At 44.1% G+C, this 26,506-nt stretch overlaps 2 protein-coding genes across 3 annotated transcripts in view; both read right to left on the minus strand.

The window, feature by feature from the left end:
• LOC130869617 (uncharacterized) overlaps positions 1-14,624 on the minus strand; it is a 182,466-nt gene extending 167,842 nt beyond the window's left edge. The window contains exon 1 of the mRNA XM_057761918.1: positions 14,512-14,624. The gene's annotated coding sequence lies outside the window, so the exon portion shown is untranslated. The remainder of the gene's footprint in view (positions 1-14,511) is intronic.
• Positions 14,625-17,285: 2,661 nt separating this feature from the next.
• The window catches only part of Cep57l1 (centrosomal protein 57 like 1), a 56,493-nt gene continuing 47,272 nt past the window's right edge, over positions 17,286-26,506 (minus strand). For both annotated transcript variants that reach the window (XM_057762098.1, XM_057762099.1), the window contains 5 exons: positions 25,788-25,874; positions 22,419-22,496; positions 21,707-21,900; positions 20,349-20,484; positions 17,286-18,382 (listed from right to left, as the gene is read on the minus strand). In XM_057762098.1, the coding sequence (XP_057618081.1) occupies positions 18,161-18,382; positions 20,349-20,484; positions 21,707-21,900; positions 22,419-22,496; positions 25,788-25,874 (717 nt within the window). In that variant the 3' untranslated portion in view covers positions 17,286-18,160. The remainder of the gene's footprint in view (positions 18,383-20,348; positions 20,485-21,706; positions 21,901-22,418; positions 22,497-25,787; positions 25,875-26,506) is intronic.

Consider the following 26,506-nt stretch of genomic DNA (forward strand, 5'->3'; position numbering starts at 1 on the left):
CCATATGCACGCAGTGCCCAGAGAGGCCAGAAAAGTGCATCAAATTCCCTGAACTGGAGTTACAGAGAGTTGTGAGCCATAATGTGGGTGCTGGGAATCAAACTCTGATCCTCTGAAGAGCTCTCCACAGTCTTGACCACTGAGTCATCTCTCCAACCCCTTCAGATTTAGCTCTTTAAAGCTACAAATGAAGGATGGTGAGTTGATCCAGCAGGTAAAAGCATTGTGTAAGTCTCCCCAGATGCCATATGGAAAGAACCAACTCCTGAAAGTGGTCCTCTGGCCTCATGTGTACACCCCACATATACACATAATCATACACAAACACAGTAATCATACAAAATAAAAATATTAAAAAAATTATATATGTGACAACTCATATTGGCGATTTCATTTTGTGCCTATTTTAATTGTTGGGGACTGTGGACCCCCAGACTCTAAATTTCATGTGACCCCCTGCCTGCCGGAGTAAACAACTTGTTTTCCTATGCTTGCAGCTGCTCTGAGCACGAGACCCTCAGGAGTTCCTGATGGCAGGGGAGTGGTTTTTGGGGAGCTTGCAGCTGAGAGTTAGGGCGTGGAAGGACACACTATATAAGCTGCCCTATAACACAATAAAGGGTCATTCTTGGCACCCGTGTCTGTGTGTGTGTGTGTGTGTGTGTGTTTCGATTTCAGGCCCTTGCCTGACTTGCAAACTGTACCCTAACACATGGCATGAAGGCATTGTGCTACATTAGTAAACTTTTTTACAGACCATTTCATACCTGAAACACATAATTAAACTAATTTTGAAGGTCATCCATATTTTGAACAGTTTAGTGGAGACACAATTCCCACTGGATACAGTTCATCCCATGTAGAATGTTCAGTCAGTGGTCTTGGTGTCTTCAGGGTCATACAGCCATTACCATGATCAACTTCAGAGCCTCTGCCCCCCCCACCCCAAAGGCAAAGTGTTCTAATTGGCATCTGTCCCGTTCTCTAAGCCATTCCATCCCAACAGAAGGCATCCACCAATCCCCTTTGTGCCGTCAACATTTATTTGTCCATTCTGGACATTTCGTATACAGGAAATCACACCCTGTGTGGTCTTTTATGGGTTGGCGTCTTTGATTTAGCATAATGTTTTTAAGACTCATCCATGTTACAGCAGGTACTGACATAGGGCTCCTCTTTGGTTTGTTTCTGAGACGAGGTCTTGCTATAAAGTCCGGGCTGGACTTTTCCCATCCCCTTGCCTCAGCCTCCCAGTGCCGAGATCACAAGCACATGTAATGTGCTGGTACTTTATTCCTTTCCAGTGTCTGAGTACCATTCCACTGTATGGCTTCACAGCATTGCAGCGGCTCGCTGACACTCCATCCCTTTCCAGTGTCTGAGTACCATTCCACTGTATGGCTTCACAGCATTGCAGCGGCTCGCTGACACTCCATCCCTTTCCAGTGTCTGAGTACCATTCCACTGTATGGCTTCATGGCATTGCAGCAGCTCGCTGGCACTCCATCCCTTTCCAGTGTCTGAGTACCATTCCACTGTATGGCTTCATGGCATTGCAGCAGCTCGCTGGCACTCCATCCCTTTCCAGTGTCTGAGTACCATTCCACTGTATGGCGTCACAGCACTGCAGCGGCTCGCCGGCTGACGGGATGCTGAGCTGTTTCCACTCACGGCTATTGTGAACACTGGTCCGAAGGTTCAGGTATCTGTGTAAAAATGTTTTCATCCCCCTGGAGTACGTACATGGAAGTGGAGCTGCTGGGTCAAATGCTAACTGTTCGAACTTTGTGAGCAACCGCCAGATGTTTTCCCAAGTAGCAGCATGGTTATATACACCTTCCTTCTGTACGGTGCAAGGGTCAGTTTCTCTGCAGCCTTGACAAATTTGTTACTTTTGGCTCAAGCTACGGCACTCAGTATGAAGTGATATGATTTTCATTGCCTTCCTAGTGGTCACTGACATTGGCCATCTCTTGATGAGTTCAATGTTGATCTCCTTCCTCCTCCCACTCCTTCTCTCCCTTTTTTTTCTTCTTATGAGTTGCAAGTGTTCCTTTAAAAAAAAAAATCCCAGGCTGGCCTCAAGATCCCCATGTAGCTGAGGCTGGCCTTGAATTCCTAATCTTCCTGCCTTCACCTCCCATGTTTGGGGATTATAGATCTGTCACCACACCCAGCCTGCAAGTGTTCTTTGTACCTCCTATATATGTATCATTTATCAGATATACCTTACAAACATTCCCTTCATCCTATGGGCCATTTTTCATTCTCTTGACATTTTAAAGCCTCAACACTGTAGTGTGTATAGAATGCATAAGGTTGTATGCTTTTACACTGACTTCTTACATGGCTTCTCTATTTGTTCTCTTGTCTCAATTTGTCTTGGGAATGTATCAACTTCATTTATGTTATTAAATAATTAATATTTATATTGATTTTTAAGGTTACTTATGTCTTTGGTTGATTTCAGTTCATCACTTATTATTGCTTTTAGATGTCAGCTTTAATTTGTTTTGTTTTTCTAGCTATTGAGATTCATATAATCTGTTATAGTATCTATCTTTCTTCCACAGTTCTTGGGGTCTATCCCAGAGTAGGCAAGTGCCTACCAACGAGCTACATTGCCAGCCCTTCATGATAGCGCATTGAACATTGTATGTTTTTCTCTAAGCTCTGCTTTAGCTGAATCCCATAAACTTTGAATAAAGGGCCTGCTGTGTATGCATGAGGACCTGAGTTCAGATCCCCATTGCCCATATAAATGCTGAGAAGGCATGGCAGTCTGCCTATAATTCCAGCCCAGAGCAAGCTAGCTAGCCAAACTAACTGTATCAGCAAGTTCCGGGTGTGACTGAGAGAACCTCTTTCAATGAGTAAGATGGAGAACAATAGAGGAGTATTCCTGATGTTAGCCTAGGGTCAGCACACACAGCAGACCATACCACAGCCATGCATAGCCCCCTACATGTGAATATGCACGTGAGCGTGTGTGTGCATACACACACATACCCATGCGTGAGCACGTGTGTACACACACACACACAATTTATTTAACTCTTCCCTTTACTGCTCCTTAGACATTTTAGTTTGGCTCGTTAGACTCTTGAGTCATGCAGCTTCAAAACCCTGGCCAGTGTCTTAAGAGGAAAACTGGGCAAACATTTTCCAGTACTTTGTCCTCCCTGGAGCATCATGTCCCCTCCGTCCCTTTGCCCCACTGCTCTGTTCTCAGGCATGGCCTCCTGAGACTCTTGATCTGAGACTCGGCTTTTCTCTCCGCTCATCTCTGAACTTCTGTTTTTCCAAGATTTTGAACTTACGATTTTCAGGCTCTGTTGGTTCAGAATCTGGCAAGCAATCGAGGAAGGGACCTGTCTTGTACTCTCTAGGTTTTCCTAACAGAATTACAATACTACAGATTTTACCCTTCTATTCCAGTCAGCCCCCAGACCCTTCATACATCTCCTCAACCAGCAGAAAGTTATTGTGTATTTCAAAATTTTTTTTTCAAGACTGTAGAGCCGGCTAGCCTCAAACTTGTGGCAATCCTCCTGCCTCGGTCTCCCAAGTGTTGGGATTGCAGTTGTGAGCCATCATGCCTGGTTTTCAGACTTTAGATCCAAATCTGCCATTCAGTATCTTGAACCATGGCCTTTAACACTCTTCTTTGACCCCTCTTTGTCATGTTTGGTTTCTAGACCCAAAGCACCACCAAGACCAAATTGAAAATGGCTAAGGAAGCAAACAACTTGGGCATGGATTCACCTTGTTTCTGGAACCCTAGGCCTTCCAGTCTTTGTTGCTTCCGTGTCAAAAGTCCACCCCGAGGGAAAATGTTTGTCATTGCTGGCTCTGTGTGTACTGCACTCAGAGATGTTTCCCTTCATCTGGTTCATTACAAAGACACTTTTAGTGGTAACTCAGCAAACCCGTGTCTAGACTCACCACAAAACGTGCTGGAATTTGAAAAATACTGGTGAACAAGTCAAATCTCCTCTCTGAAAGAGGGGGAGAATGAAGCCCAGTCTTCTCCATATTGTAGGAGTCTGCAAGTTGTAGAATCGTGCCAGTGCTTTTCTTTCTGTGGTGCTGTGCTCAGAGAGAGATCTTTTTTCTGTCAAAACTTTATTCTTTAATTCTCTGTTGCTGTCAGAGTGCCTCTCTATTAGACTGTCCATAAAAGGTGAGTTTTCATTCAAAAGAGTTTGCTGCCTAATCTTTTTTTGTCCCCCATAATATTATGTATTTCCCCTCAAATAATGGCAGATCATCCCAGCGTTTGTTCATAGAAAGGTTTTATGGAGCAAGGAAGCATGCGTGAAAACCGACACACTGCCCTGCCGCAGCGAGCAGCAAGCACCCTGTAGTCAGACAGAAAGCCAAGCAAAGCAGACCGCTGTGATTCATTTTCAGCAGAAACAATGACACCCAAGGAAACAAAGCTGAGAATGAGTGGCAGTTGAATGCTCAACCCGAAACAGGGCGTTTATACCATTCCCGTCACGGCTCAAGGGACACACCCATGAGGGGGTGGAAAGCAAGAATCTGAAGAGAGGAAAGGGGTTAGGAAAAGTCATCTTTTGGCAACACACAGCCACAGTAATCAGCCTCTCAACAACTGTGGATGACGGGCTGTGCACACACACATACAAACATGGTCCCTTCAACAGTCAGACACATATGGAGGGGGACCCCACACTGATAGAGTCGAAGGCACAAGGAGTCATTGCCTTTAGTTGTGTACCCCCTGGGGACCCCACCAGACTCCAGTGGATAATTCCAGGACAAAGGTCACACAAGGACCCTGATTAAACAGAATGGGTCACAAAACAACCCAAAAGCCATGGATCTAGGAAGAGACTGGTGGGGAAGAGGGGCTGCTGGGAAAGAGACAGGAGTGGGGTGAGGAGAAGGATCAGGGTGTTTTATAAAATATATAAAATTACCAAATAACTGATTTAACTTTTAAAAACAAGGTTTGTAATAATAAAAATGTAAAGTATTTAGAAATAAAAAAATTTAAATTTAAAAAACAGAACCTTAAGCTTTGTCACCATGAAACCCTCTGCTAGTGCTGGCGATGGCGACAGCAGGATCTGTGCTGGCGATGGTGACAGGATCTGTGGTGACCTCTGCCATGGCAATAACAAACATGTGTGATCATCGTTTCTGCCACGAACAATTGCAGACTTGGCGACGTCGGTAAACCTTTTGTATTTTTATGAGGCAGTCCTTTGAAAAATTGGAGTTACTTATAAGTTATCCTTCAAAGTAAACTTGTCTGGTTTTGTTTGTTTGTTTTTCAAGACAGGCTTTTTCTGTGTAGGCCTGGCTGACCTGGAACTCTCTCTGTAGACCAGGCTGGCGTCGAATTCAGAGATCTGCCTGTCCCTCACGTAGCCCTGGCTTATTTTGAACTTGCTATATACCTGAGGATGACTTTAAGCTCCTGATCCTCCTGCCTCTACCTCCTAAGTAAGACACCTTTTATAAAGCGCTTCCCACAGCCAGACATTACTTAGAAGCTAGTCTGAAGAGACTCTAGTCCTGACTCAGTCAAATGCAGCGACGGATGCGTGCACACTGCTGCTGTAGACAACCACGGGCCAGATAAGTCATGGAGAACAGACATCCGTTCACAGCTCTGCAGGCAGAGGAGCCCAGATCCTGGCATCAGCACCCGACACAAAGCTCTTGCTGGCAAAAGGGAGAGGGCAAGACAGGGGAGGGATGGAAGGAGAGAAGGAGGGGTAGACAGGGGAGGACACTTCTTATTCTTTTCTGAAGCTCTCACTCCTGAGATGACGAGTTGTTCTAGAGAGACAGCATTAGTTCAGGCATGAGGGCAGAGGCCCCACGACCTCCTTCTGGACTTCGTTGCACGGGGGACTACATTGCCAGCAAATGATCCAATCATGTGGCCACTGTGTTTCTACTCGGCATTAGTGCCTTCACTGTGCGTACTTACTCATCGTGGCCCTGTGGCTGTTTCAGGAGAGCCAGTTAGAGTCGGCCCCTTTCCTATCCTGTCCGTGCCGCAGATCTCCTTAACGGAGGTGGGACAAGACAAACCCATTCTCAAACAGCCCAGTCCAGGTAACTGGCAAAGGAGGGTGGAAAGGTTCTTAAATGTGACCACACCCTTATGGCTTTACTTTACACAACACCAAAGCTACCTTTAAACTTGGCAGCACCCCTCCATGGTCTCTGCCTCAGCTCCTCCCTCCAGGATCCTGCCTTGACTTCCCTGGATGAGGGAATAAATCATACGGTGAAATAAATTCTTTCCTGCCTAAGTTGATTTTGGTCTTGTTTTATCATAGCAATAGGAACCCGAGACAGACAGAATCAAGAAAATAGCTCTAGATGGTTCGTCCATGCAGTAGGAAATCTGCAGAGGCTGTGACAGTCACGGTGGCCATCACACTCCAGAGTTAGGACGCAACCCAGCTGTGGAGATCAGCAGCGCAGGGCTTCATTGCCGCCTTCCAAGCTCTTCCAGCTCCTGGAAGGTGACTTTTAAGTCTTGGAAGTTTCTGCCTGATAGGAGTGTTTCTGTTTACTCGGGGCCTTTGGCTGTGGCCAATAGCCTAAGATAACAATATGACTTATCGTGGGGACCGGGGCAGTATCAGCTTGACTGCTGGTGGTGCGGGACGCTGAAGGTCAGTCACCCAGGCTGCCAGCCATGCCCATGTGACTGATGGACCAGGGCTTAGAGGAGCTTCCTGTTGGCCAAAATCAGAGTCCGCTGGGCGAATGGAAGGCTGTCTGTGTGACTTTACTGAAGGAAGAAAAAATAAATAAAACAGAAAACAACCTAGAAGCTCAAGCTTGCTGTCTAGTCTCTGGCTTTGAGACGGGGAAGGTTGAGACAGGTTTTCTTAGGTAGTCCTGGCTGGCCTAGAACTCCTCCTGCCTCGGCCTCCAGAGAGCTGGGTGTACACACACACACACACACACACACACACACACACACACGCCACCATGCTAGGTCCTTGTGTGCCTTATCAGTTGCTGATTTTGCTGGGTATCTTTCTCTCTAATACACTATAACTAGGAGCATGGGAACTTCCTGGGTTCCAGAAGTCCTGAGGGTTTAAACCACTGAACCCCTGAAGGCCATCTTAGGGATCATCGGCAATGAAATAAAATACTGATATTAAATAGCCTCAAAAAGTCACACGGCTAGTTCATTCACCAAGTGAATGAAACCTCCAGTCTTCCCTATAAATCTCTTCAAACACTGCATCCCCAACCTGGGCAACGCTGATGTCTGAAGGCATATGATGACTCTTTCAGATATGGTGATGGATAATTGTTTTCTACTGTGAAGAAAATAATAAATTTGGTGGCTTTGGTGATGCTGTAGGGCTTTTCTCCCCCTACTTTTCTTAATTTGATTATTCTTTTTTTTTTTTTTTTTTTTTTTTTTTTTGGTTTTTTGAGACAGGGATTCTCTGTGCTGGATTCTCTGGGATTGGCTGTGTATAGTAAGGAGGCCACTAGTTAGTTTTCAGCCACTTAGCCCCGAAATAATCACACAGAAACTATATTATTTAAATCATTGTTTTCATTGCTGGGCCCATTAGCTCTAGCGTCTTATTGGCTAACTCCTACATCTTAATTTACCCCTTCTCTATTAATCTGGCATCACCACGAGGTCACGGCCTACCAGCAAAGTTTCAGCATGTTTGTCTCCAGTGGTGCCCGCTTTTTCCCAGCATTCAGTTTAGTTTTCCCCACCTAGCTCTGTTCCGCTATAGCTCTGCTATAGGCCCAAAGCAGTGCCTTTATTAACTAACCAGTTCCTTTACTCACAGCATATGGAGGGAAATCCCACATCAGGCTGGTCTCGAACTCACAGAGATCCACCTGCCTCTGCCTCCCAAGTGCTGAGATTAAAGGCGTGCGCCACCACCACTCAGTTTGATAAATCTTCCTTGGACTCTTTTACAAATCTCTGCACATAAACTTTTCTTAAACAATTTAGCTTCTGAGAAGTTGGTCTTTTAACTTTGGCATCTGGTAGTTTGAATCAACAGTGTCTCCGTAGTTCTGGGCACCCAGCTTCTGGACACTGGGACATCATGCTGTCATCTACAAAGTTTGTGACTGGGGATCGTGAGATCAAGTTACAACAGTCTACCCACACATTAGTCATAGTCCTTTCTATTTGGGAGCCTGTCATCGTTTAAAACTGCAACAGTCCCTAAAACTCTTGTGTTGACAGCTTGGTCCCTGTTGTGGTTTGATTACAAGACACCCTTCATAGGCTCCCATGTCCCTGGCAGGCAGCGCGCTTTGGGAATGTCGTGGAACCTTTAGAAGGTTCAGTCTCAGTGGAGGAAGATCACCGCTAGGGTGGGCTTTGAGGTCGTACACTGAACCAGGCCCTACTTTTTCTGCTTCCACAGTGTGGGTTAGGAGATCAGCCAGCCTTCTGCTCCTGGTGCCGGGCCTTTCTCACCAGCATGGATACTGTTTCTCTGGAACTGTGAGCCAAGATACCTTTTCTCCCCATAGGTTTTTCCTCGGGGGACTTTATCACAGGAAGGAAATCAAAAGAGTCCCCAGTCCAGGGTGCTGTAGACACAGGGCTGACTGACTGTCCGTGGAGAAATCCTCTGTGGCTTTTGGAGCCGGCAGAAGGCTTTGTTAAAAAACAAACAAACAAACAAACAAAATGAACTCTCTATTTCTCAGGGGACACAGCTGAGCGGCTTGCTCTGTAGTCCCTAACCCCACCCCATAACTTTCAGCCTCACCGGAGCCACTATGATCGGGGTCAGTGAGCATAGGCTGAAATTTTGAAACTGTGAGCTGATATTTGAACTGACTTTCTCAGTGTTGGGAAACAACAAAGCCCCGACTGGAAAAACAAAAAAACAAAACAAAACAAAACAAAAACCCTGTTAAATTGTCTAACCATATGACAAAAGTCTGTCCTACTGTCTTAAATGCACCTAAGTTCATCTAACGGAAGCTCTGCGTATAAGAACAGAATGCAGTTGAAAGGACAGGGCTCGGGGACTCGGGCAGCCGCAGATGTCCCTCTCCAGGAAGAACTGCCCACCCCGTACTGGGTTTCTCCGCTTTTCATCAGTAGCTTGGCTAATTTCTGGAAAAACTGAAGACAGTAATGCTTTTCACATGCTCTGGCATCTCAGTGTGTAAAATATTCATAGTCTTCTGCATACAGCACAGCTCTGAAAATATTTAAGGCTGTCAAGATATTTTTGCTAGAAACAATAAGTCATAAAACCATAAATGTTCTATAGGAATCTCAGGAGAATGTTTAACTTTCAGTGGGTTTCCTGTGTACAAAATGGCTTGTGTTTTAAGTAACACAAGGCTAAAAGTGAAACGTTCTCCAGCCAGGCAGGACTGTTTTGGACAATTGCCCTGTAAACATCGGTCCTGTATTTCAGGCAAGGAATGATTCACATTCTGTACTCACTCAGTAATAGGTTTTTCCAAGAAGCGCCCTGCAATTCACTGTACATTTAACTTTAAGGAAACCAGTACGACAGAGACAAGCAGAACACTTGCGAGCTTTCTCAAGCCTGAGCGCAGTAATCCGAGCAAGCAGTCGGCTCAAGAGTGCCTTATCTCACTATCGTTGCAGGGTCCAGCCTGCTTTACAACCCCTTTCTCATAAACACTACAATCTCTTACAAACATTTTAAACGTGTGTGTGTGTGAGAGAGAGAGAGAGACAGAGAGAGAGAGAGAGAGAGAGAGAGAGAGAGAGAGAGAGAGAGAGAGAGAGAGGTGCAGGGAGGAGGTCAGAGGACAACGTGTTGGGTGTGGCTCTTTCAAGCCACCATGCACACTCCGGGGCTTGAACTCAGGTCGTTAGGCTCAATGGCAAGCACTGTTACCTGTAGAGCCAGTCACCAACTCAGACCTATCTTTAACCGTTTAAGCAACCTTAGCATGACTAATTGCTTCTCAGTGGGTAATGAGTATCATTCCCTGGCACACTTCTCTATAGCAGTTCTGCAGAACAGAGTTGATGTGACCGCAGAGAAATCTGGAGAACAGAACAGCCATCGAAGTAAAATGTAGCATTAAAAGCCACAGAAACACAAGAGCCCTCTCAGGAGTTACTTAACAAAGCTATTTTTGAGGTAAGTTTCTTATCTTTTCTACTAACCCATTATAAAATTCGGAACAGGCAGACTGCTCAACAAAATGTCACGCTAGACAGGATTGCTACATTGTTGCTATTGCAGGCTGTACTTTTTATGAGGCTGCTGTTGTTACCAAGACAAGAGGGATTTGCCAAAGACAAATCTTTGCCCCATTTCAGATGGCAGACACGCATGTGCACCACAGGTCTCACCTCCCTACGGATTATAAAACACCACAGCACCCGTAAAACGCATAACCCCAGCCCCTCTCAGAGGCCACAGTGGGGTGGAGTAATGAGGTCACTTGGCAAATGATTTGTGTTAATTTATTTATTTGCCTACATCGGAAAACCAGTCTTTTTCTGATGTAGGTCAGCCAGTGTTTGGGAAACACATTATGGAAACCAGGAACCCCAAGAGTTTGGTTAAGATGGGCTTCCATTTGTAAAACACCAAACAGATTCACGTTAGCACATGTGGGCTAACTGGTAGACTACCACAGCCATGGAGGGAATCTGGAAGCGTTTCTACTCGGAACTGGTCCGCCCACATTCTCCACAACGGCTTTCAAACACATTCTCTCTGAATGTTTATGAAGATATCCAGATATTCTGGGCTACATTTATATAGCTCAAGGATACAGCCTGGTTAGCATGCCCAAGGCCCAAGATTTGGTCTGCAGCACTGTGAGAAAATTAAAAATAAAACTATACTGCTATTTACAATGTTTTAAGAACTTTATCCGCCTTCACCATGCCTGAAGCACTGTGGCACCGCTGATGTCTGTAGCATGTGATGGGCCAGTTGTGACTCACTATGTTGCTAACCCACCGGCAAGATATGACCGTGTAATTTTCAATCACAGGCCTGAACCAATCAGTGAAGTCAAAAGGTGAGGTTTATAGTCGCAAGAAAAGTTGTCAACTATCTGCATAATTGTGGCCTTTGGAACACACGTTTTCTAAGTATATATTATTTCTTAGTTTTTATCTAAGTCATGAATGTTTACCTCTCTTCCCAACACACTCTCTTTGGTGTTTTGTACCTCAATAGCTGGTCCTGCCAATGAATAGGATACTGCTGTGGCCAGGGGTTTGAAACCCTAAACAAGCCAGGACCATCCGTTAACAAACCCAGACCATCAATCAACAAGCCCAGGAAGAGGTAAATGAAAGCTGCTACCAGGAAGAAGGTGAAAATGATACAAAGCAAGACGGAGAATGAAGAAACCACAACGGGTCAAGCCCAGAGCATCTGTCCCAGGAAAAAGAACAAAGGCGGAACAGGCACGTACTTGTTGGAGTATCTAGAGTGGTCATTTACCTATGCCGTCTACTGTTCCCTTCTCTTTATTATATTCACATTGTCCCTTATCTCACCCATCATAACTGCTGTTCTAGAATCTCCCATTGCCTCTAATCCCTTGACATAAATAGGTGTTTATCAGAGAATAATACTTATTAAAAGAACAAGTCAAACAGAGCAAGATCCAATGAGCGAGCCCTTGGCTCTCAATTCTCATCTTCATAGCGGCACTGTTGCAGTAAAAGAAGCATCCTTCCAAGGGACACTGGCTGTGAAGGTCATTCCGGCCCTGCCCCAAGCACACAACGCAGGGCTCTTCTTTCCCGCGGGTGTGAAATGGGTCTCAAGTTCTTGAAAGCACTTGAGCAGAACAGCTGACGTGGTGCCTGAAGCCACAGTGCCCAGCCCAGCACTCAGATAAGACCGCTAATAAGGCTGGCACACGCTCAAGATCTTAACTGGCTTTGGGATTCTCGAATCACACAACACTGCATAAAATAGGTGCTCCAGTGAGCTGCAGAGTGAAGTCAGTTCTATAGCCAGAGAAGGGCTGCAAAAGGCATAGAGAAAAAAGCGGATTTGTTATTTCAAAGCGAATTCCCTTGAAGTGGGTGGGAGTGCATTTCCATAGCACAGTGCTCGCCTGGTATGTGTACGGCCCAGAGTTCAGTTCCCAGAATCATAAAAACAAACAAAAACCTGGGGGCTGGAGAGATGGCTCAGTGGTTAAGGGCACTGGCCGTTCTTCCAGAGGACACCAATTTAGTTCTCAGCATCCACATGTCAGTTCATGACTGTTTAACTTCAGCTCCAGAGGATCCAATGTCCTCCTCTGGGCCCTGCGGACACTGCACTTACACAGTGCACAGACATACATGCAGTCAAGACACACATACCCATAAAATTAAACAAACGACAACCCCCAACTTTCTATGTATGATAGAGACAAAGTACCTTAGGTTATTTCAAGTAATTTGCTTCTGTAAAGATTAAAGCAGAGGCCTAAATTGGCCTATTGGGGGGAATTATCTCTTATTATTACCTTTTATTTCTGAAAGGCTAAGTAACTTAGTCTGGATTTGTTGCCTTTGGCTGGAGTAACTTTTAGTCTGATCTGCTGGGACCTTGGGCAGGAGCTCACCCCAGGGCGATAGCCTCCTACAATTTTTATGTAACAAATTATCAAACAAGCATTTAGTGAGACCAAGCACTGTGCCGGATGCTACAGGGTGAGCAGAAAGAACCTTGCCCTGAGTTCTCAGCCTATGGGAAAGAAGAAAGCAATCTACTCAATGAGTTCAAGGTTAGCCTGGGCTCCATGAGATCTTGTCTCAAAAATCACATACGAACACAACAAAACATGAAAGTATGCTGGGTACAAAGGTAGGGGAAATACGCAGAAGAGACAGCTAGACCAGATTCGGGAGGCAGTGGGATGAGGTGAGAATAAGGAAGGCTTCCAGAGGGTAAACTGAGACCTGAAGAATGAGGAAAAGTTAGACAAGCAAATCCAAAGAAGTCTAGAGCAGATTATGGTCAAGAAACCTGCTTCAGGGGCTGGAGAGATGGCTCAGAGGTTAAGAGCATTGCCTGCTCTTCCAAAGGTTCTGAGTTCAATTCCCAGCAACCACATGGTGGCTCACAACCATCTGTAACGGGGTCTGATGCCCTCCACTGGCATGCAGGCATACACACAGACAGAATATTGTATACATAATAAATAAATAAATATTAAAAAAAAAAAAGAAACCTGCTTCAGCCAACTCTGGTATGCACGCCTACAGCGCCAGCTCCACAGACATGGAAGCAAGAGCACACGTTTGGGGCCAGTCTAGAGAAACAATAAAAAAATCTGGCCTAAAGTTTCTTTCCACAGAGTTAGATTTCATTTTTTATTGGGGTGGGCTTCTTATTCATACAACTCACTGAATTCCCGCTTGGTACAAGAAACACCAAGTGTGGTGGACCAGATGATCAATCAGCACTGAAGCACTGATTATTACCTATGCACAGAGAAGTTTGTAAACACCTAGGAATTATTCACTCCACACCAAGAACACCAGCCTATAGATCAGCAAGCCCACGAATCAGCCAGCCCACGGATCTGACAGCCCACGGATCAGCCAGCCCACAGATGTGACAGCCCACGGATCTGACAGCCCATGGATCTAATAGCCCATGGATCAGCCAGCCCACGGATCTGACAGCCCACGAATCAGCCAGCCCACGGATCTGACAGACCACGGATCTGACAGCCCATGGATCAGACAGTCCATGGATCTTTGATTCATCCTGTTGTACAGAACTAATTAGCCCAGGCCTGATAGACTGCTTACAACATTTAAAGTCAAATAAATAGGGGGCAGCAGAGATGGCTCAGTGGGTAAAGAGCTTGTATCGCTCTTCCAGAGGACATGGGTGAGGTCCCCAACATCTACATCAACCTGTACTTCCAGCTCCAAGAGATGACTCTTGGGCTTCCATGGGCACTTGAACTCATGCACTTACCTACAAACAGCACCCACATATACATAACGTAAATACTAATCTTTTTGAAAAATCAAATTTGCATTTAATTTTTGTATAGGTCGTTATGGCTTAAAAACACTACTTTATAAATTGGCCATAGTGGCACACACTTTTAATCACAGGATTTAGGAAGCTGAGGTAGGAGGACCATGAATTCAAGGTCAGCTTGGACTAAACATCAAGACCCTGACTCAAACAAAACAAAACAAAAACCTATGTTATAGTTTTTTTTTTTTTTTTAAAAAAAAAAAAAACTCTACTTTTAAAGTAAAAGGCTACAACAAAATCTTCAAAATAATTTTCAGAGCTGGGGCTATGAGCCAGGGGCCGAGCACCTGAGGATCATGCACGAGGCGCTGTGTTCCATCCCCATCCTGGAACCCCCAAATGACTTTTCAAGGACACCACTCCAGACAACCTGCTGTGCTAAGTGTCCTCACTTTACCCTCCAGTCTAACAAGGAGAAACTGTCACCTTGCCAGCGACCCGCTCCTGTACAGTGCACTCTAGACCCCAGCTCCCTCCAGTAAGGGGGACTCACAACACCCGCTGCTCCAACGCTGGAGGTCTGGCTTCCCGGCTCCAGGAAAGTCGAGCCCTGCCTTGGCTAGGAAGCGCCAGTTCTATTTTGTGTTCAGTTTCTAATTAAATAGAACCCAAGCAATTCTTTCTCAGTGAAGTGAAAAAAAATTAACGAAATCATTCCATGTTTCAGAAAGAAGTTGCCCCAGCAACTCCAGCACGCCAAAGAGTCTCATCCAGGAAAGAGAGCTTTGGCTCCTCCCACCAGGGTCAGTAGCCTTGGCAGGCAGGTAGCCATGGTGGAGCAACAAAACCATTCTTTACAGTTTCCTAGTAATTAAATGTCACCTCACCAACCAAAACAAACTCCAGAGTAACCTGCGGCTGATTGTGTTGTTCCTGCACCACGATGTCATACCTTAGGCTTTGCTTTCTCCTTCACAACCCCAGGCCAGGATGCAAGCTGGCCACTTCCACAGAGAAGAAAGAACACTCCAACTCAGTTCCTAAGGACATAGCCTCAGCTTTGCTTTTAGACGTCAAGCCACGTAAACCTGTGTTTTACCTTTTCTTTTCTGCTCAGACTCAAAAGCATTTAGAGCAGTGGTCCTCAACCTTACTAATGCTGCGACCCTTTAAGCCAGCTCCTCACGCTGTGCTGACCCCACCATTAACATTACTTTCATTGCTTCCTCATAACTGTAATTTTGCTACTGGTATGAATCATAATGTAAATATCTGTGTTTTCCAATGGTCTTAGGTGACCTCTGTGGAAGGGTTATTTGACCTCCCCAAAGGGGTCACGACCCACAGGTTGAGAACTGCAGATTAAGAGTTTTCCTTAAGTGCCACCCTTCTGCTGGGTGCTGTGCTCCTTACAGCATCCCGAGGCAGGATGGGTAGGGCCCTGATGTGGGAAGGTCATTTGTCTACCTGTTGCTTTCATTGGTTAATTAATAAAGAAACTGCTTGGCCTGATAGGTCAGAACATAGGTGGGTGGAGTAGACAGAACAGAATGCTGGGAAGAAGGGAAGTTAGGCAATCACCATGCCTCTCCTCTCTGGGTCAGACGCAATGGAGCCAGCCACCAGGTCAGACATGCTGAATCTTTCCCGTGGTGCTACACAGATTATTAGAAATGGGTTAATCAAGATATGAGAGTTAGCCAAGAAGAAGACAGATATAATGGGCCAGGCAGTGTTTAAAAGAATACAGTTTCCATGTATTATTTCGGGTGTAAAGCTCGCCATGCGGGAGCCCAGCAGGACGAAAAGCAGGCCTGCCCGCAGCTCTCACTACGGGCCACTCACAGCGGACCCGAAGCGCTCCAGAATCCTTGGCTTGTGAAGATCTCAGCAGGAGACTGGTTTTGAACCAACTCTTTTCACTCTGAGATCCTAAGTGTTTTTCTGCCACATTATACTTTTATGAGACAATACTCAATTCTTAATTGAAATAGCCAAGTACTGACTAAAATTTTTGTATGGTAATTTGGTTTAGCAATATAGATTTTTTATTCCATGCTGGGAGTTGAGCCCAGGTTAAACTCTTTACCACTGAGTCACAATCCTATGTTTCCATACAAAATGATTTTATTCGTAAAAGAAGGATGCTCAGCCCTTTCCTGAGTGCGCAGAGACAAAGGCGAGAAACTAAGCTGTGTTATGGCCTAGTTGGGTTTTTTTGTTTTTTCCTTTTCCTTCTTTCTAAGTTTAAGCAACAGAGCTCCGTTCTCGAGGAGGAAAGGTGGAATGCTGAGGTAAGAAGATGGATGTTGGGGAGAGTCCACGGCGGCCATTTCCAGGGCGGAGAGGCTGACAGGTCACAGTAGGTGCACTGCTTAAGCCAGAGAGGGAGATTCTGCTCTGTTACAGATGGTCCTAAACACAGCCCCAGAGCGGGATGCGTCTTCTAATCTGGCCCTTCTCACAGCTGTCTTGTTCTCCAGGAGGCCAGAGTGACCCTTATTTCTATTACACACCTTTTGCTTCTTCCTGTGAGAACAGATTGCCCCTAAAAATTGCTTTTCTCAGGCAGGGCGTGGTGACACACACCGTTAAGCCCAGCTCTCAGGAGGCAGAGGCAGGTAGATGTCTGTGAGTTCCAGGCCATACAAGGCTACCTATTGAGACCCTGTCTCAATGTACATGTAAAATAAAGAAATTGCCTTTTATGGCTAGACATGGCTGACTGTACATGACGGTAACATGGGAGGTGTAGACAGGAGGACCAGTTCAAGACCAATAACTACACAGTGAGTTCGGGGCCAGCCTGGTCTACTGTCTCAAAAAATGAGAGCCAGGCGGTGGTGGTACAGGCCTTTAATCCCAGCCCAGCATTTGGGAGATAGAGGCAGGCAGATCTCTGTGAGTTCGAGTCTAGGCTGGTCTACAAAGTGAGTTCCAGGACAGCCAGGGCTGTGCAGAGGGACCCTGTCCTAGAAAAACAAACAAACAAAATTAAAAAAAAAAACAAAGAAAGAAAATAATTGCTTCTCTACTTTTATTCTGAAGCAGCTCCTTGGGCTCCTGATCAGCAGGGTTCGCATCCTCAGACTGCACACTCCCCATCCACCGGGAATTCAGGTAAATACACACTCCAACTGACCTTTTGGAATGGACCCATTCCTTACCCTTCCTCCCTAATTTCAAGCTTTTCCCTTTCGTACAGCTTTCTGTATAGTTTCTATTTCCATTTCAGTTGATGACATCAGTTTTCTAGTTGTCCCAGAAAATAAAAAGGTAAGTGTTCCAAAGATATGTACTAATTTCCACAGGCTTCTAGGAAGACAAAGTGTAAATTTATTATAAAACATGTATACAACAAAGAAATCCATTGCGACAGCACTGATTCTAAAGTATAAAAAGAGACACCACATTCACCCAATTCACTTTCTCTTGTGCATAAAGAAAATGAAATGCCCAAGTTCTTAGAAAACCCCATTATCCTCTTGGGTCCCAGACATCCACATTGGCATGTACTGATGAGAACCACGTACAAAGCAAACGAGAAACCAGAAACCGTTAGGAAAGAGTGAAAGGAAATCAGAAGCAGCAGCTTGGAAAGAGCATGGGACGGCAGAGGAAGAAGGCTGAATGCACGTCGTTGAAAATTAACTATGCAACCCTTTCTGCACTGTCACAGGAAAGCTGAGCTAAAGGTATTTTCAAAAACTGCAGAATTATTGTGCTTTCCCTTTCCAAACCAAACAAACAGGAACACTGCTGAGATCTAAATCAAGGTAAGGTGGCCATGGCAGGGAAGTTAAAGGAGTCTGTCCACTCCGTGTTGCTCTGCAGGTCACAGCCTACCTAAGGGAACTGTGGACTGGCCCCCGGAGCTCAGGTGCGGCCCCACTAGTGAGGGCCCATAGACTAGTGAGACTCCGTTCCTTACCCTTCTTAGGTTTACTCAAGGGAGCTGCAGGTGACAACCTCTGCAGGGTGAGGAGGGCGGGCCCTCTGGTTAATAGCAACAACAAAAGTTAGCCATTTATTCTTCTGGGATTCTTGGTAGGTCATTAGCCATTATTCTGAAAATATACAACTTCACATTTTATAGAAGCCAGAAACATAATTGAAAAGTTCCCCAAAGTATATTAAATGAAAACCACGTAGACAGGCAAGCTCTCTCTGGAGAGGTTCATTGGGCGGCAGCCTCGCTGCGCTCACTGCTCCCACCTGATGTCGTCCTTCCGCAGCTTCACCTGCACATTGTGGACGTGGACTGGATGGCAGGTGCTGTGTTTACGGAAAGGGTTGGTTTCATCCCAACATTTCCTAGGGCTATTTTTCACGTTCTTTAGTCCTTTAGGGTTGCCATCTTCCTGATGGATACCGGAGGGTTCATTTATCCTTGAGTTCTGAACTTTTTGCTGCAGTTTACGGACCTGTAGAGAAAAGAAAATCTAATGTTTAAGATAAAAATTAATATAAATATGCCCTGAAATAGAGGACTAGGTTGGTGCCTTAAAGATTATGTCCAAAGGTTCAATACAGCAAGTCACTCACTGACCACCTGGTCCGTGGCTGACACATAGAGCATCCGTGGCTTCAGGAGCTCACTCTCCAGTTAGTGAGCAGAAGCACACGGATGACCAGAGACTACTCGAGCTGGGAAGACTCTGAAGAGAAGAGCGTGCATGTGAGAAGGGCAGAGTAGGGAAGATGATGTGGACAGGAAGTTGAGCCAGAGGTACTGGTCGGAACAGAGCTCCATGAGAGTGGGATGTTTTAGGTGACGCTAACAGCAAAGTAAAGAACTGGTGCTAAGAACACGTGTTTATTTGCCTAGGATGCAATTTTTAGTTCAATGTTAAATTTATCACAATAGAAAACTTGAATGCTTATTCAAATTATAAAATATATAGATTGGGTAACTTTGAAATTGTGATTATTCTTCGGTCTAAAGTTTCTTCTGTGCAATTCCCAGAAAGGGCACAGGTTGTACAATCTCTGCCCCAACACAATCATAATTTTTTTTTACTTGCTATAGTCTTTAAAGCCAGTAAAATGAAAATACAGTTTTCTTTCTTGGCCATAAGCATAATGAATACAGTAATATTTGGAGCTGTACAAATCAGTCTTATAAAAGTGTGTGCGTGTGGAGCCTTGATATACCAGCAGCTTGTTTGAATGCTGACCCTTCCCTCTTATAGGAGTGTGAGTGTGTGTGTGTGTGTGTGTGTGTGTGTGAGAGAGAGAGAGAGAGAGAGAGAGAGAGAGAGAGAGAGAGAGACTCTCTTTTGCTTCAGCAATGTCACAGTGTTCTAAGTTCATCTATAGGTGCAGTCATTGTCTTAGAGTTAAATATTATACTCATGATTCTTCTGCTCAAATATTGAAGGTCACTAAAACACAGGTACAGAATCCTCCATACCTGAATTCTACAAACCACAGGTGGCTAAGCATAGGTTTCCAGGGAACACAATACAGCCCAGCTTGTTTCAGAAGGACGGGAATGGTTTCAGGACTGTGGCACAGAGGACATCACTGAAGCAGTGGAGGGAAGAGAGGAGGCAAGAGTGCTGGAAGGGTGTCTGGAGGCTACCAAGGCAATAGCCTACTACACATTTCCCAGGGTCTGACTCCACAGGAACTCTTCTGCTCTTGTTCTTACCTTAAAGAACTGTATAGGAGACCCACGGTGTTACCTGCAGTGGTGGCTCTCTGTAAGAAGACCAAGTGACTTCTGTGTATCTTTTAGCACACCATACCACAAACTTCCAACTGGAAAGCCATGTGACACTGAATCCACATCTATGTGCCAGAATATTTGTTTAACTATGCAAAGATATGTTGCATTTGTTTATGTTGTGGAATATCTGTTTAACTATATAAAGATGTGTTGCTGTTTAACCTTGCCTGCCCAAGGCACCTGATTGGTCTAATAAAAAGATGAATGCCCAATAGTGAGGGAGGAGGGAGAGTAAGTAGGAGGAGAAATTTAGGCTCAGGGAATAAAGACAAAGAGAGGCCAGGGGCCAGACAGGCATGCACAGAGGAAGCAGAAGAGTAGGATATAGAGAATGAAGAAAAGGTAAGAAGCCCAAGGCAAAGCAGAGGTAAAGAGAATCAGGTTAAATCGCGTTAAAAGAGCCAGTGGGTCAAACCTCAGCTAAAGCTGAGCATTCACAATTAATAATAAGTCTCCCTGTCTTTGTTGGGGAGCTGGTTGGTAGCTCAGAAAATCCCAACTATACATATATTTCTAGTACTTCTTTATTTTCTTTTTTCCTTTTCAAACATTGTATGGCAGTTGTTTTTGTGTTCTGAAGACCAGCGGTTCTCAGAAGAGGTGTGTGTGTGTGTGTGTGTGTGTGTGTGTGTGTGTGTGTGTGTAAGTAGTGTTCTTACACTGTCTTGATGCTTCTTGAGTTTGGAAATCTGGTCTTCTTTGCTCTCCATCTTCTTGACTAATTGCTCCAGCTCGTGCTCGATGTCATCAGAGACTGAATGGCTTCCAGTTTGTCTCATTAGTTCTCTGTGCTCCCTGTAGAGAAAAGCAAACATCAGGCTGGGGAGCAACTCAGCCAGAGAGTGTTTCTCTGCAAGTCAAATCCTGTATTCAATACTTAGCAATATAAATAAATAAATAAATAAATAAATAAATAAATAAATCCACGAAAGTAGTATTGTCTGACATGACACATGGATCATTTTTGCATGATTAAAAACAAAGCAGACATTACATACAGTTATAGTTTGTCTGTTTATCACAACTAATTTTTTTCTTCAACTGGAGTTACAGTTAAGAGTAAAATATTAATTTTCAAAAATAGTCACTAGCATTAGGATATATAACTAAATCACAATAAAAAATTTGGATTTAGAACTACCTCAGTATCTAGCTGTTAAATAATCTAAAAAAGCAATCTAAATTCCTGGTGTTCTCAGCTAAAAAGAATGAATGGTTCTACAGGGTTTGGCCAGGGGCAACACACGGTTCTCTTCAGTTCCATGTCTGGGATTGGAGATACTGTCAAGAGAAGAGTTATGTGTGCAGCGGCAGTTCATGAGTTCAGCGAGTCTGCTAGCTAGTCACGCAGTCCTGATGTGTGTGCTGAAAGGGATTTAAGCATGGGCTATAATACAATAACCCCGTGCAGATCTTCCTTACTGAGGAAGCTTCCCAATCTGTGATACGGACCAGGCAGAATCTAAAAGAAATGGTATCCTTATCCTTACCTGCCTAGTTACCCACGTTACTAAAAGATTTCAAAAGAAAAGCATATTTCTTCTAAAAGCTCTTCTGAGTTCTAATCTAAAGTCTTCAGACTCAATATATGTGATTCATAATATCTGTATATCAGTGTAAATCTATGGAATACAGGAAAGTCATAATTAGACATAGTTAAAAGGTTAAATGCTACAGTAGGAACAATGAAAATATTATCAATAAATTTGTGAATCAAAACAAGGTAAGTCCAAATAGCCATGGAGAATTTACAGGTGGGAGCTACAGAGATCACTAAAGACTTGAGAATGTGTGCTGCCCTTGCTGAGAACCCGAGTTGGGTGCAGTCCTCTGTCACTCCGGCTACCAAGAACCCAGCTCCTCCTCTGCGATCTGAGAGCACCTGCACCATGTGCACACACCCACTCACGTGAATATAAATAAATCTTAATGAATACATAGTTGATACTGTTCTTAAAAGAGTTGATAAAAAATGTATCCGAACACGTACGGTTATTTAATAAAGAACAACACTTACACAGTCATTTGGGCCAGCTCCTCTTGCATTGCCATCAAAAGATCAGACAAACTGTCACAGATGGGAACGGGCTCTCCTGGGTTAGGGGCTACAGCTTTGACCTGGGAAGTTGTTCTGAGAGGCTTGTAGCGACACTGCAGCTCAGTGACTGGAGCAGGTCTCTGAAGGCTACGGAGCCCATAGGCACCTATCATCTGCAGAAGTTTACAAGCTCGCATTAAAGGAACAGCCTGCGCTGGACAGCACGAAGGGGAAGACGCAGCTGCGAACAGACTAGCGCTCGACGGTGTGTGTGCCGGTTAGATCTCGTCAGCCTGACATAAGCTTAGCTGTCTGGAAAGAGGGAACCCAGCTGAGAAAATGTTGCCATCCTCTGGCCTAAGGCAAGTCTGTGGAGCGTTTTCCTGATTAGAGACTGATGTATGTGGGCCCAGTTCTCCAGGGGCAGAGCCACCCCTGGGCAGGTGGTAAACTGAGCAAGGCCTGGAGAGCACGCCCGTAGGAATTGTTCCTCCACGATCTCTGCTTCAGTTCTTGCCTCCAGGCTCTTGTCCCAACCTCCCTTCATGGAGGATGGTAAACTGAAATAAACTCTTTCCTCCCCCACGATGCCTCTGGTCATGGCGTCTGTCACAGCAAGAGAGAGCTAACTAGGACAGTGTATGAACAGCATTTGCAAACCAAGGCCATGATCCTCATTCTGTCCTCTTACCTTCACCCTCTCCAGAGACTGTGCTCTACACTTCGGGTCCATTTGCTGAGGGGGCTCCCTCTTTAAACACTTCGTTTTCTAAAGGTTAGCAAGGGAAAGAGGAAGCAAAGTACTATTTTAATATATATTTATGATATGAAAAATTCTCAAAACTCAACAGCAAGTAGTGCAATTTGGAGTAGGAGCAGACACGAATAGACATTTGACTAGAAGACAAAAGGCAGACACATAAAGAGGTGGTTAACAACCTATTCAGATTAATATAAAATAGCCAAAATAAAAAAGTTAATAAAAAAGAAAACATTACCAAATGCATATTAACATGGGCAAAATAAAAAAAAAGTGATGACATCAAATATTGTCAAGAATGCAGAGAAACTACATCACTTGCATATTGGTAAAGCCACTTTGGGTAACAAGTTGGCAGTTTTTTATAGAGTCAAACATGTATTTATCATATGTCCTAACAATTGCACTCTTGAGCAATTATTCTAGAAAGATTAAAATTGATGTTCACACACACAAAACCATCAACACATGCATAAAATATCTTTACTTGCAATGGCTGAAAAGTAGCAACAACGCAAACATCCTTACACAGGGACTGACTAGGTGTAGTAGATCCTTAATGTGGATTAGTGTAAAAGGCAAAGAGAATAGATAACCACTCAGATGGAAGTCCAGGGAAAAGGTAGCCCCAAAGGCTCACATTATATAACTCTACTTGACCTTTTTCTCATTGGGATACAGGCTCACTATGCAGTGCAGGCTGGTCTCAAATCATGGCAATCCCACTGCCTCCGCCGCCTCACAACTTAGATTGCCGGCATGTTCTGTAGTGCCTGACCATACAGGATTCTTGAAATAAGAAAACTACAGAGGAGACGAACAGAATAACACTTGCTGGGGCTGGGTGAGGGTGCGGGTCTGAAGGAACTGTCTGGAAGAACCTTAGAGTGGGTGGACAGTATCTTGATGTGAGGCTACATGAAGCCACGCAGGTAACAAATCTATGTACGTCTCTCAGGCCTCTCAGTCACCATTAGAATTATACCTCTGTCTCTACTGTTCCTAAAAGTCTTCAATGGGTGCCATCTACTTATAATAAGAGTTCAAATTCAACACTACCACCCGTTTTCAGACATGAATCTCACTGTTTGCCAGGCTAGCCAGGAACCTACTATGTACTTCAGGGTGGTTTTAAACTCAGGGCCCTCCTGTCTTGGCCTTCTGAGTATAGGAATTATAAATGTTCATCACTACACCCAACTTTAAAAGTTAATTGCTGTTTTTTCCCCCTTTTTGGTGACAGTGTCTTGTTAGGCCAGGATAGCCCTGAGATTATACATCTCTGTCCCCAGCAGGATTATATTTTAACACAAGTCTCCTCTCTGCAGGGTGTCATTCTTTAGGATCCCGGGATGACTGCAGTGTGGTAGCTCTGCATCACTCCCACGTCTCAATGTATCCCTGCTTGTCCTTGAACTCCCAGACTCCCGCCTCAGCCCCAGCTGGCACTAAAGCAAATACTGTCACACTGGGTTTATCTGTCTCTGTCTCTTAGAGACAGTGGTCGAAACAACAAAACCCATGAGCTGATACTCAACCGGAGACATGGAGACACAGCATTAGAGATAAATGGGAGCACTGCACTCTGAACCTATCTCCAGTGATGTCAGAGCGCCTTTTCACGTGGGAATCAGCACTTTTACTAACTGAGTTTGCCCCTAATTTCCCTCTACTCTTTCAGAAGTTACATTTTCTTTCTTATATTCCTTTTTTTGTCTCATAGTTTCTACAATAAATATGTAAAGTTAAACTTCTATCTTATCAGTTAAAGATAGCATTAAACAAATATTTAATAACAGTCATTGTTCCATTTGCAAATTATTTATAGTGCTTTTCTATTTGGGTTTCCAGTTCAAGTCTCATTACTCAAATAAGACATAAAAAGAGATTAAGGAAATAAGCAAAATAAGTGGTTTTTATTATTATAGCTATAAAATTATTTTTCCATTTTTGTGTTTGTATCTTTGTGCACATGTGTAGAGTGCATGTGCACATGTATGTGCATACATGTGGAAGCCCAAGGTTGATGATAGAATCACCCTAGATGGTCTTTCTACCTTATTTGTTGAAGGCAAGGTCCTTTAACCAAACCCAGAGCTCATTGATATGGTTAATTTCTCTAGCCAACTTGATCAAGGATTTCCTTGTTTCTACCTTTCAAGGATCTAATTACCAGGGAGACCGCCATGCCCTGCAGGCATCCCTCAAGCTTGTTCAGCAAACATTTAACTATCACTGAGCCATTTCCCCAATTTCGAATATAGTTATAAAATTCTTTTTAAAATTATTAAGGGTCCAATGAAATGGCTCAATACGTAAAGACCCTTGTAAAAGCCTTGGCCACCTGAGTCTAATCCCTGGAACCCAAAAGGTAGAACATGCCCTGCAAGTTGTCCTCTGACCTCCATGCGCATGCCATGGTTGCACATGTGTGTGTGTGTGTGTGTGCATGTATACACATCACATACACACACACTAAATAAATGTATAACAAAACACAGTCAGATAGCCAGGTGTGGCAGTACGTGGCTGTAATCCCACCTACTCAGGAGGCTTGGGCAGGAGGACTGAAGTCAAGGTCAGCCCAGGCTACGTGGCAAGTCTGAAACCAACATGGGTTACTAGGGTGTAACCCTGTCTCAAATATTAGTAAATAAAATTGAAAAATCTTTCTTTTTACTGTATATGTATTTATATAAATTTAGGATATTTTTTTGGAACACAGAAGCATATCAGACCCAGTCTCTCTCTCTCTCTCTCTCTCTCTCTCTCTCTCTCTCTCTCTCTCTCTCTCTCTCTCTCTCTCTGCCTGGTACCGCTGGATCAAGATGTAAAGTGCTCAGCTGTTGCTCTAGTGCCTGACTGTCTGCTTGTCACCATGATGATAATGGACTAACCCCCTGAAACTGTAAGCAAACCCCAATTAAATGTTTTCTTTCATAAGAGCTGCCTTGGTCATGGTGTCTCTTTACCGCAATAGAACAGTAAGAAAATGTATTCTATCATAAGTATCTTTTTGTTGTTGTTTTTTTTTTGTTTGTTTGTTTGTTTTTTGTTTTTGTTTTTGGTTTTTTGAGACAGGGTTTTGCTGTAGTTTTAGAACCTGTCATGGAACTAGCTCTTATAGAACAGGCTGACTCTGAACTCACAGAGATCCGCCTGCCTCTGCTTCCCAAGTGTTGGGATTAAAGCCATGCGCCACCACCGCCCAGCCATAAAGAAGCAGAAAAGACTAAAGGATGAATAAATGTCTATCATAAAGTTAAGAAGTAATGTCTGGGGAAAGCTGAATATACGTACCTTTGGTGGCTTCTTCTTTCTCTTACAATGCTGTGATTGTGAAACTGTAGGCATTAAAAGTCTGCTGATTTCCAGTCCAGTTTGAAGCTATAAAATTAAAGAAATAATTTATAAGACTGATCTGTAACAAGCTTCTTTATACATAATGAAAGTTTAGATCTCAGCTTTCAAGTATAAAATACATTCTAAAGTCAAGCAGGGCTTAGTTGCAGTAACTTGGATGGAGCTGAAGCAGGGTTGTATGAGCTTAGGAGCTCAGGGCCAGCCTGGGCAGTGCAGTGATACTCAATGTTAAAAAACAAAACAATAAAAATAAAGTCCCAAAGCCAAAAACCTTTGAAAAAGAATACTCCAGTAATACATTAGTTTTGCAATTATAACTTTTTTCTGTTTATAACAGAATAAATTAGGGCACGCGCGCGCGCGTGTGTGTGTGTGTGTGTGTGTGTGTGTGTGTGTGTGGTGTATGCTCGTGTGTATATCTCAAGATGAAACTAATGTATGCCAGGAGTCAGTCACCTCAACTAAGAATATATATAGGATGTGCAAGGTCTTTGGCAATATATCTGAGAATATGGATGTACAGGCTAAGTGAGAATTTTGCTACTACAGACTGTTGTAACAACGTACAACACCCAAACTGAGTGTAGACTAGGGTGCAGGTCACGAGAATGAAGTATTCAAAGATATCAGTCACTGTGATAGACTACAGAATGCTA

The sequence above is a fragment of the Chionomys nivalis genome, chromosome 2, assembly GCF_950005125.1.
Source record: "Chionomys nivalis chromosome 2, mChiNiv1.1, whole genome shotgun sequence".
NCBI classification, from domain to species: Eukaryota; Metazoa; Chordata; class Mammalia; order Rodentia; family Cricetidae; genus Chionomys; species Chionomys nivalis.